This window comes from Semicossyphus pulcher, unplaced genomic scaffold (genome assembly GCF_022749685.1).
Source record: "Semicossyphus pulcher isolate SPU_LCO1_2020_fin unplaced genomic scaffold, fSemPul1.0.p SCAF_21, whole genome shotgun sequence".
Taxonomy (NCBI): Eukaryota; Metazoa; Chordata; class Actinopteri; order Labriformes; family Labridae; genus Semicossyphus; species Semicossyphus pulcher.
This window is the reverse complement of record NW_027211695.1, coordinates 1,539,897-1,551,880: the sequence shown is the minus strand read 5'-3', so window position 1 is coordinate 1,551,880 and position 11,984 is coordinate 1,539,897. Positions and strand designations below refer to the sequence as shown.

Genomic DNA, 11,984 nt, shown 5'->3' with positions numbered 1-11,984 from the left:
ATGACACGCTCTGAAAATAAGAAAGAAATGCACAGTTCCCTGCACCTCCCCCACTCTGACACACACATCCACATCACCCCCCCTTGCAAAAACATACAGTTCTCTCCTCAGCTCCCTCCCTCTCTCCCCCTCTGCCCACCCTCATTCTCCCTCCCTCCTTCCTTTCTCCCCTCCCTCCCGGCTCTCGGAGATCTTTGGACGATCTGCAGCACTCAGTTCTGTTTCTGTGGGGGAGAGCTCGGGCAGACGAGGCTCAAATGAAGAAAGAAAAGTTCAGATAGACAACAAAAGTACGCCGAAGCAGACGGACTTTCAAAGCAAGGGAGATTAAAGTGAGAAGAACTCTGGGTGAGTTAAAGTGGAGATATATTCAGTCCTGAGACAGAATGGGCTCCCTGGTGAGCGCTGCTGCTGCTCTCCTCCTAACCTCCCTGCTGGCTTTACTCTTTGGAGTTTCCTCCGTGCTTGGTCAGGACCTGAGAGAGACAGATGCACTTTGCAATGAGGACGGCTGCTTTGTGGTTTATTTCCAACGTAAGACCTTCCTGGACTCCTGGAGAGCCTGCAAGGAGAAAGGAGGCAACCTCGCCACCATCAAACACAAGAGGGATGCAGCGACCATCGTCTCTCTCTTTTCCACCCTGGACCTTCGACACTCTCGTACAAAGGTGCAAGTTTGGATTGGCCTGCAGCGCCAGCCTCGTCAGTGCACCAGCACCCGCCCACTGAGGGGTTTCTCCTGGACTACTGGAGACCAGGACACAGAGTTCACAAACTGGCAGAAAGAGGACTCGCCCAGTACCTGCTCCGTGTCCCGCTGTGTGGTGATAGGCTACAATACCCGGGATCTGACCAACAACTTCAAGTGGCTGGACGGCGCCTGCTCAGTGTCTGTAGATGGCTTCCTCTGTCATTACGGCTTCAAAGGAATGTGTCCGGCCCTGTGGAGCGAGGGGGCAGGTAACGCCCTCTACTCCACACCCTTTAACCTCCTGAGCACCCTGCTGACCCACATACCCTTTGGATCTGTTGCCACTGTGCCCTGCCCCGAAGGTACAAAGGAGGAACAGTCAGTGCTATGTACGCAGAAGAACGACGGCTCAGTGGGGTGGTCCAGAGATCCCCCCCTCTGCTCTAATCCTCCTGTACCACAGAACTGGTGTGAGCAGGATAACGGAGGATGTGAACACTACTGCAAACCAGCCGGAGTTCACTTCTACTGCGAGTGTGCCGATGGCTATCAGCTGGGAGATGACAGGCAGACCTGTGAGCTGTCTGACGTTTGTCAAGGGGCTCCCTGTGAGTTTGAGTGCCTGCCCCTGTCCGACGGGTACCGCTGTGCCTGTCCTGAAGGGTACATGCTGGCACCGGATGAACGAGGCTGTCTGGATGTGGACGAGTGCCTGCAGAGTCCCTGTGAGCACCTCTGTGTGAACGCTCCGGGGACGTTCGAGTGTCAATGTCGGGAGGGGTACCAGCTGGATGATGCAGGTGGATGTGAGGATGTAGATGAGTGTGTGAATGAACCGTGTGAGCATGCCTGTGAGAACACTGAAGGCTCTCATCGCTGCCACTGCCATCTGGGTCACTCCCCAGTGCATGAGGATCCCAGCAAATGCCAGGATGACGACGAGTGCCAGATCCCCGGGACCTGCGAACAGATGTGTGAGAACTATTATGGTGGATACCAGTGCTACTGCGTGGAAGGCTATGAACTCATGTCTGATCAGGCCACGTGTCGTAAGAGAGAAGAGGGAGACCGCCAATCTGCTGTCACCCCTCCTTTTCCCTGGGGCACCCTCCAGCCTGATTGGGACCCTTCTGAGTATGACTGGAGCCCCCAGCAGAGCCACACCGACTGGCCCCCAGAGGAACCGTCTCTGGACTGGCTCACTGACCCGCCCAGGGTTCTCGATTCTGATGTGATTTGGGTCACCAGTTCCCCCCACGAGGATCTGCCCTTTGATTTACCACTCGACTCTAAAACGCAGGAGGCAGAGGAAGGCGACAAAGATGCTGGAGGAGCGTACTTGTTGGAGTGGGGGCAGAGATCAACCATCTACACCACACTTCCACCCACAACAAAAACCATCACTTCCCCTGACTGGTACGAGGAGGAGGAGGAGGAGGAGGAGGAGGAGGAGGAGGAGGAGGAGACCACCACACCTCTCCCCCTCCTCTCCACCTCTACAGTCTCTGGGGGAGCTTGGAATTGGTGGGCTGGTCTAACCAGCCAGGAACCAGGAAATCCAGAGGATTCAGTCAGAGACCACAACATGCCGACAGATTCCAGCGACCACAGCGAGGCAGAGAAGGAACAGGACTCCCTCAGGGAAAACCCAGAGTTCCCAGAGGAGGAGCTGGGGGAGGAGGAAGAGGTCTATGAGAAGATCACACGCTCCCAAGACCCCACTGTTCCCACCCAGCTCACTCCCACCCAGCCGCCCTCGAGTGAGGGAGGAGGGAGCAGCGATGTCCTGAAACCTGAGCAGGAGGACCGGGGGCAGCAGGAGGGCAGCACCTGGCTCCTGGTGGGCCTCTTGGTGCCTCTCTGTATCTTCATCGTGGTGATGGTGGCACTGGGCATCGTGTACTGCACGCGCTGTGCAGTTCAGCCACGACACAAGAATGCCACAGACTGCTACCACTGGATCTCTGGAGCTCACGACAAACAGGGAGCTGCTAACCCCTCGGCAGGGGTCAAGACCCTCGTTTAAACAGAGAGAGAGGCACTGAGCTTTAAATAAACAGACTCTGTGCAGAGCAGGAGTGATGGATGGACCTAGTAGGAGGACAAACTTAATGTTTCTCTGAGTCTGGAGCTACCCACATCTGATCTGACTTTAAATATCGACTGTGGGGGAGGGACTGTGTTTGTGATGGGTATCTTTGTGGTATGATGTGCTCTGACGTTCAAACACTGACCACATATCTGATTCATCAAGCTTCATTAGTGATGTCAAATATCTGAGAGTATTGAGTTTCACAGCTGGAAAATCTGAATCAATGTGCTGATGGTGTTCTGCAGAGTTAGCATTAGCATATCACTGTAGCCACCGGTTACTGTGTTAAAGGGCTTTAGACACATGGTGAGACACTGTGCAGTCACGTGATCATGCTGATGTTAAAATCACTGTGTGGGAGTTTAAGGGTGTGAAAGGGACCAGTCCTTCTGTGTACATAGTTTTCTTTGTATTTAAGTTGTTTCTCACTTGTAAGATTTTTTATGGAGTCCATAAACCTGCAGATGCACGGATGAATGTCAGCGTGCACATGGGAACACTTTCCCTTCTCCTTACCGATCACAGGTCAAAGGTCAGATGTTCGTTCTGCACGGGGGAACGTCGGAGAGCTGCTGCTTCATGTTAGCCGTGACCTTGTTCATGAGACGCCCATCAGTCATCCTTCATAACCCCGATTCAGTGCTTCACCCCGGAAGGTTCGGAGTGAGAGCAGCGCCGTGGATCACATCCAGCTGTGTGAGGCTGCAGACGGAGAGACGTGCAGACATTTAACTCTTTGAAAATGTAATACAAGAGAAGTAAAAACACCTTAAATTTGATGGACAATTGAAACGAAACACTGATGTCTTTATTTTCCTGACTGTGAAACATGACGTCATCCGATGCTTTTTATTGTAACGTTAAAAACTGTAAATTAAACGTTTGGACGACGGCTGAGCGTGGACGTTATTTACTGTTAGAACCGTTTGTTACTGCAGCAGTGTGAGGGAGAGACAGCCGTGTGTGTGTGTGTGTGTGTGTGTGTGTGTGTGTGTGATAATAAGTACTCTGTCATGTAAAATAACGAGCCTGATCTGGGTCTCTGTGTTTATAACGGCGGAGCTCTGCGTCGCTGGCAGTGAGGAAACATTGTGATGGGACTGAATAATGGAATGTGCTGATCAGAACCAGGTTCAGCCTCAGAGGGGGTCCGGCTCTGTGTGTGTGTGTGTGTGTGTGTGTGTGTGTGTGTGTGTGTGTGTGTGTGTGTCTGTGTGTGTGTGTGTGTGTGTGTGTCTGTGTGTGTGTGTGTTTGACCTATTTTCTACATTGTCATCTCCGCAGCAGTAAACCACCACCAGAGATCCGAGCAGCAGCCGGCAGCCTGAAGCTTCAAAATAAGAGGTTAGCTGTAATAAAAAAAAGCCCCGAAGACTTTCAAAATAAAGGTTGTGTTTGTGTCTCTACAGCTAAAGAACGTGTGTGTGTAGACTTGACGTTCACTAACCCTCGTATCTGATGTAACTTTAATTTGTGACGTCACAAACATACAGGTAGCTAACACACACTGTGTTTGATCCTCGAAGAAACAACCTGTAAAATGCTCGAGTTTGGTTTACTGATGCAGCATCGGGAAGTGAGGACAAGCGTGAATGTTTAATCTGTACAATCCTGTAAATGCGTCCTGTCCTCCAACATGACACACATGAGACACAAGGAGAAGAAGAGCTGACGCCCAGGTGACGAAGCTGAAGAAGAGGCTGGTTCATGAGCCGGATGAGTTCACACTGTCTGAGCTGAGTGCTGCTCTGTCTGATGGAAAACTCTGATCTCAGTGTAAGTCGATCATCGGTCCGGCTCCTGATTATTTCCCAGAATTCCTCCTCTTCAGTCACACTGTCTCTGAGCAGCAGCAGGTTTCATCATCAGACATTCCTGAACTTTATTCTGAAATTTCTTCAACAGACGCTGAACATGACGGTGCCAGGGGTCAGAGTGAGGCTGCATACACACACACACAGGACACACACACACACACAGGACACACACACACACACACACACAGGACACACAGGTGTGTGTGACCTGTGGTTGAAGGTTCAGCAGACAAACGTGCGATGGTGTCTGTCTCTGGCGTCCACATTTAGCAGGCATGTTAAAATAAGACGTCTTCTTCACCTGGTGCCTCCATTACCCACAATGCAACTGCTCTATGGGAGATGCAGGTATGTGGTACTATCAGCCAAGAGGTCTGTCATCAGCTGACGACGTGACGCACGCGGCTCCTCTGGAGACGCTGGAGGACTCGGTGTAATGGCCGCTGCTGGAGGCCGGATGCACCAGAGGTTTCCCCACGTCATCAGCGGCTGAATGCACCTGCTCAGGTGTTCCACTCTGATTCATCTTTTCAGTTCATTCACATTTTGCCCTCAGTGGCTGCCGTGGCTGCTTCTGGACATCACGGAGAAGGGGAACGGAGGACGACGGTGGATGTCCTGTTGTCCATCAGCTGAGTGCGGTGAGGATCCACAGGTTTATTATGGGACGGGTTAAACACAGTGTCACGTGTGTATGTTTTATTTTATATATTACACTACACACACACACACACACACACACACACATCACAGCACGAGTACCTTGGTGCCATCTTGCCTTGTTTACATTCACCTGCGCTCAAAGCTACACATTTCCTGTTGCTACAAGCAACAAACATTTCACTCTGCTCAGGTCTTAAACCATAACTCCACTGACGTTACATTTGTTCTCCTCTTTTTGTGGCAGTGCCTTAGTTTCCCTGTGTCTCTGTGGGTGTTTGTTTGTGGTCATTTTGGCGCGCCCGTCTCTTCTCAGCTGGTGGAGGGCTGGGCGTGCTGGGAGCTGCAGCTGGTGGAGGGCTGGGCATGCTGGGAGCTGCAGCTGGTGGAGGGCTGGGCGTGCTGGGAGCTGCAGCTGGTGGAGGGCTGGGCGAGCTGCCCTGCAGGACATGCCCGCGGAGGTGCTGCAGGCAGACCATCCAACATCACCCACCTGCTTCCACAGCCTGCGTTCGCCTGGTCTCTACGCCCGTTATGAACAGTCCCATGGTCATTTGGAAGAGTGCGTTGCAGCTGACGATTGTGGCGACTGTGAAGTCTGTGACGCATCATGTGGTGGGCGGTCAGCCACACTACACACTGAACCCTGCATGTTTAGAGTCTGTGTAGGATGTGACATTGCGTTTGCAAAGTTCAGTCAGTTGAGGGAGCTCTGCTGCTGTGCGATGGGCATCATCCAGGGAGGCAGTGAAGAGTTCTGCACGGATGGATGTGTGTCTGTGTCATATAGAACAGCTCAGTCCATCTGAGGGGTCTGGTCAGTTTTATAACTAAATGATAACCCAGTGTTTGTTTGTGCAATAACTGTTGCCATGTTTGGAGGTTTTAAGGATCACATTTAAAGCTGGATCAGTGTAGAGGCTGTGGATCACAGCCCCAAACCTGCAGCTGTAATCTTTATACCAGTCAAACAGATATGCAGGGAATCTCTCCGCACTGACACGTGGGCTCTGCTCTGGAGGTTTCAGGTGTCTTTGCCTGCACGTCAGACATCTCCCCCTTCGGTAAAGGAATGTTAAAACACCTCTCTAGTGACAGACGTCACAGATACGAGTCGGTGCAGTCGACATTATCGTGGAGGTAAACAGAAGAAAAACACCAGTGGAGGGATTTTAGTTACGCTTGTCTCAGATCAGTGACCCCCTGTCACCGCCCGTATAAAGGGGAGGGGTCTATTATTACACGTGTTCATAGCGTATACAAATAAAGTCATTATTAACAACTCAAACAGACTCATTTGTCTGTATGTGGACTCGACATATCAAAAGCGTCTGCTCAATGAAGCATTGTTACATTTATGTTTATATATTTATTTTTGTCTCTCGTCTCAGCCGTCAAAGCTCAGGTGAGGTCAAAGTGTAGGTTACTGCAGAGCTCCTCTGATTGGCTGACAGACTGCAGGTGAGTCTAACAGGTGTGTGAACAAACTGGAGGAGCAGCAGTGAACCGAAGCGCACGGCGACCCCACAGGAACGCTTTAATTAACCCACTTAAAGACACGTTCGTAGATAAACTTATATTAATATGAAGAGAAAAAGTGGAGAACTCTTTTATTTTGAAAAATCTGCAGGTTTGATAAGCAGTCATGATCAATGAGTGACTCAGGTGTTAGTGATGATCTCACTCTCGCCTGTGAATTAAAGACGCATGAACATTCACACCTGTAATCAGCTCCTTATGTTTCTGTCTTTCATGAGCAGCTTGTATGAGGTCACCACTTTGTGCTTACCTTCCCTCTAGTGGCATAAACACTTATTTACATCTTCTCAGTGTTTTCATCACAACATGAACACAGCTGGATCGCCGGCTGTCCTCCACTTTAGCTGCTCATCACGTTTTCATGCACCAAAAAACAGATGGCCCTTCACAATGTGAGCATCGAGGGGATACAACACAAATATTATAAACCGTTACCAGATCAAAGTTAAATATTCTTCTGTTGATGAATCACTGTCTTTACTTCCTGTCTGTCCGTCACACTGTGGTTGTTCTGGAGGTGTACGTCCCGTTTCGAAACACCGTCTCAGAGGCCAAACAGTCTTTGGGGAAGTCCAGCGGGCTGCACGTGGTCTGTCTCTTCAGAGCGACGGCGCAGTAATCCACCTGCTCTGCGTCCAGTCCGGACTCCAGCCACCGGAAACACACGATCCGCTGGAACGAGCGTCTGAAGTTGTCGGACACGAAGCCGCACAGGATGGGGTTAGCGCTGCTGTTGACGTAGCTGAGGATGACAAACAGCTGGGTGACCATGGGGTCGGGGGGCCGGTGGAACACGCTGACCAGCTGGACGATGTAGAAAGGCATCCAGCAGAGCACGAACACCGCCACCACCAGCAGCACCATGCGGGTGATCTTCTTCTCCGAGCGCCGGCGCTGCAGCCAGCCCGCTTTCAGCCCCACCGCCCGCATCCGGGCTACCATGAGGCAGTAACACAGGCAGATCGCACAGACCGGCAGCAGGAACCCCAACAGGAAGGTGTAGACCACGAAGGCCTCGGACCACACCGCCTCAGGCCACAGGAAGTTACAGTCCACGCCCCCGTCCTGAGCGGGGACAGTGTCTGCGAAGATGATGATGGGCAGGATGACGACGAGCGACAGCCCCCACACACACACATTCACCACTTTAGCTACAGTGGGTCTGCGGTACCGAGCCGCCTTGATGGGATGAACCACGGCGACGTAGCGGTCCACGCTCAGCACCGTCAGGCAGAAGATGGAGGTGAACATGTTGATGCCGTCCACGCTCAGCACGAGTCTGCACATCAGCGAGCCGAAGGGCCAGTGACGGATGGCAGCCGACGTGGCCAGAAAGGGAACGCTCAGCATGAACAGCTCGTCTGCGATGGCTAAGTTCAGGATGTAGATGTTTGTGGCTGTTTTCATTTTAGCGTATTTCAGAATCACGTAGATGACCATGGCGTTACCAGTCAGACCTACACAGCAGACCAGAGCGTAGATGGACGGGATGATGATTTTACTGGCGTCAGGATCCTGGAAGTAGTCCTCATAGTCCAGGCTGCTGTTGTAGGGCAGCCCTGTTGGGTACGACCCGTAGTCCTGGCTCCTGTTGAATTCCATCCTCGATTTCAGTGACAATGTGATGCTACCTCTGAATGTAAATTATGCTCTAGAGAGTCGGACTCAATCTAAACTACTTTTAAGTAATTCACTGTCCAGAAAAAAAGTGTCTGAATAAAATCCTGACAGTTCAGTTCAGTTCAGTTGATATTCAGATAAAATATGTTTAATGTTATTAGGACTTTTTGAGTCATGCAAATTGTGACATTCAATGACGAGAACTTTGTCAACAGCCAATAGGAACTCCGGCACCACGCAGGAAGGAGCAAACCAGGTAGACGGTACCAGTTGTAACTGATGTTAAGGGAAACAGCTCGCTAGCTCATAATGCTAACACAGTTTTACAGCCTCAAACAGTTAACACAAACCACTTCACACACGGGCAGACATCTGCATGTGAGGGCGGATAACAATCAGGACGTAGATTCTGACTCATTTAGTCGCCTGTTGGACTGTAAACAATGAGCAGCTCCATGAAGAAAAGGTCTTAAAAGCCCAGAAAGGTTCATGGGAGCTGTAGCTTCTTAAATGCTAACTTACATGTTGTTAGAATCATCAAGGTTTTAAATTGTAGCAGCCTGTTCTGTGGCCGACTCATTAATGTTGGAAAACTGACAAATGAACCCGTCAGTGAGAGACTCACGAGCTACAGAGGTGAATGATCAGGACTCGCCCTGTGTTTTCTGTTTCCATGACAATCCACAGGAAAGAGAGTAGCATATCATATCGTCCTTAGTTACTATCCATTAAAGAAGAAAAGGTTTCCTCTCAGCCCGGATCTTTCACTTCCTCTCAGCTAGAGAAAATCAACGTTTCCCTGGAGGTACTAATGTTCATCCTGATTCTCAGGCTCAGTCACGTCCTGTTCCATTTCTGTTCATGCAAACATCAGTGAGTCTACTGCAGAGGGAAGAGCCGGTCAGCTGCAGAGCGAGACACCAACTAATCCCTCCTCTGACAGCAGGTGTGGCTCCTCTCACAGCAGGTGTGGCTCCTCTCACAGCAGAACCTTCCTTCTCCTCGTGCTCCCACTTCCTGTCACTTGAATCCTGTGAGGAAACAAATATGTAGTACGTGTTACCAAAATAAGAGTCTCAGTTTCCTGCTGAAAGGCCATGGATGTTTTAATTTGACAGGTTTAAACAGATGTATAAGAGTAGTACCCTGTTAAAATCTATCAATATACACTTTGCTTATACTTTCAAACTGTACGGTTTATAATGTTGTTATGATTATGTGTGTAAGGAATAACAGATGTAAAGTCGCCGTAAAAAACGTTTATTGGAGCAGTCCTTGAACGTGTCATGCACTGCTAAGAGTTACTTTATTGGTTTAGACACGCGTCACTCATGGAGGTAGCGGCAGCGTTTCTCCTGACCAATCAGGTAGAGGGGCGGGACGAGATGAACAGAAGGAGGGAAACTCCGCTAACTCAGCCCGCTGACTTGTTAAAGTTCGGTTACTGAAGTGGTTCACGGACCAAATGTTATTTTTGTTTGTACTGCGGTGAGAGTGAGTTCTGTTTAGTCCATGTTTGCTCGGTAAAATCGCGTTGTTGATGCCACCTGAGACCAGGTTGTGAGCTATCGCTAATTAGCCGAATCAGTCGCTAGCTTAAAATGTGCGCGTGAAACAATCTGTAATTCTGCGTCGAGTTTCTGAGACTGTTAGAAGCTACAGCCATGTGAACTTTATGTTAAGATGGTCACACAGTTTATTCGGTAGCTGTTGATTGTAAACAGAGTGCTCGGACCTGCCGCTAAGTGGTGCTGTGGAGGGCTCAGGACTCGCTGGCTGCACGCGGACGTGCCTCATCACGCCTGGGACATGACCTTGTTCCCGCCTCAGAGGGTCGAAGAAGCGTGAGTACTGACAAACATTGAACACAGGGTTCAAACATGCGAGCCAACGTGTGGGACACTAATAGAAGTGGTTATAACACTGCGTGGTAGCTAGCGGTGTAGCTCAGACCATGAGCTAACCTGGCCTCTGCTCCCGAGGCAGACTCTGTATTTGTTTCATGCACATCATAGATATTAGCAGACCTCTTACCAACTCATGCCCCATGCTAAACGGCATCATACAGTTGTCAGGTGTGTTATGGTTGTTGTTGACTGAGGGCTACACAAACAATGATGTCTGTTATGAGATGTCACCAGGGCTTGACGTTAACTTTTTTGCTCACCAGCCACAGTGGCTGGTTTTCCAAAGTTACTAGCCACTCAACATTTTCACTAGCCACAATTTTTTGCTTCACCTTGTTACAGCTGTACGTCCTGCAGTCAGCACAGTGCATTATTTTCTTTGTTGGATCATATACCAGCTAATCTCGACCTGACCTTTTTCTTTGTCTCGTCTTCATTTTCTGTTTCATCACGTTCTGTGTTGTCTCCTCTCCGGGCTTTGTTACACTCATGTGCAGCCACATTATGATTCTTCACAGGGGCTTCACGTGTGGTCACTGGCGAGCAAACGCAAGGCAACACTGCGTGCAGGTAGTTCTCATGTCCCGCTCTGTATGCAAATGAACACAGACCGTCATTCACCTTAGTAAGGCTTTAAAAACATCATCACAAAAAAGTGTGACGCAGACTCGCAGCACAGGGAGGGGGATGACGTGAAACTTTGTTCATGAAGCCTGATGCTCCTCTCTGTGTTAATATAATATATAAAATATGTGAAGTACACAGTATATGGACATATGACAGTATGTTTATACTTTATAATACCTGTGCGTGGAAATGCGGACAGATCGCGTCGTTATTGAGCCAGGTAGAAAGACAGATCTGTGTCATGTCTGCTTCTCTCCTAACGTCTGTCTCCTCCCTGCGCTGCATGATAACTGATAAACTACGCGTGGATCTCCTCTGGTTCATTTCATTCACAGCATGTGGATGTAGTTTGTGCTTTATAAAGATGATTGTTCATGGAAATCCGGGAACAGATCGCGGCAGAGTATAATGATCGAGGCTCTGTTACGCGAGGTGGCATATAAGTGACAGTATTCCCGTTAACGCTGTGGTTACACAAACAGATTGTTCACAGAGCGGATGTGACGCGGACTGTTTAGCGGCTACACCTGCAGCACACACACACACACACACACACACACCGCGTGAGGTTGTGAGTGCCGACAGGAAGCAGGAGATGTTTTCGTGCTTGTTTACAGTTTACAGGCAGGTGACGCTCAGCCTCTGCAGCTCAGCGGTCAGGTCTCTGTCTGCTCTGATGAAGAGCTGCACTCGTGATGTCAGACGGACTCCTCATGTGGATTAGTCATTAAAACTGCACCGTTTTGCACAGAGAAACAAAAAAGTAGCAGCTTGATGTATTTCACTTAATTAGCCTCACTATCACACGTCCTGCCATGTGAGACGCTTCTGTCCACTCTGCAGGTCTGATGTGTCTGCGCTGCTCCCTCTGTGTATCTCTGATTGTGTGTGTGTGTGTGTGTGTGTGTGTGTGTGTCAGGTGGTAACAGCTGCTAATCTGCAGAATAAATGTAGCTCTGCACAAACATCAGTGATGGACGAGGAAGAAGAGAGAGACTGAAGTCTTCATTAGTGTCTCCTCAACAGACGGA

The 11,984-nt window shown here is 49.8% G+C and overlaps 2 protein-coding genes across 2 annotated transcripts; one reads left to right on the top strand and one right to left on the bottom strand.

The window, feature by feature from the left end:
- The first annotated feature begins 238 nt into the window (after nt 1–238).
- cd248a (CD248 molecule, endosialin a) lies at nt 239–3,675 on the top strand. The gene has a single exon (XM_069671987.1). It carries the CDS (start codon nt 387–389, stop codon nt 2,715–2,717), a length of 2,331 nt encoding a protein of 776 aa, XP_069528088.1. The 5' UTR covers nt 239–386; the 3' UTR covers nt 2,718–3,675.
- A 3,449-nt stretch (nt 3,676–7,124) lies between these two features.
- On the bottom strand, nt 7,125–8,401 carry sstr1b (somatostatin receptor 1b). Its single transcript, XM_069671994.1, has one exon. The coding sequence runs from the start codon at nt 8,399–8,401 to the stop codon at nt 7,295–7,297; it is 1,107 nt and encodes a 368-aa protein (XP_069528095.1). The 3' UTR covers nt 7,125–7,294.
- Nucleotides 8,402–11,984: the final 3,583 nt, after the last annotated feature.

Bases quoted from the DNA above. Each gene is read 5' to 3' on its own strand.
- cd248a (XM_069671987.1), top strand. From the start codon at position 387: ATGGGCTCCCTGGTGAGCGCTGCTGCTGCTCTCCTCCTAACCTCCCTG.
- sstr1b (XM_069671994.1), bottom strand. From the start codon at position 8,401: ATGGAATTCAACAGGAGCCAGGACTACGGGTCGTACCCAACAGGGCTG.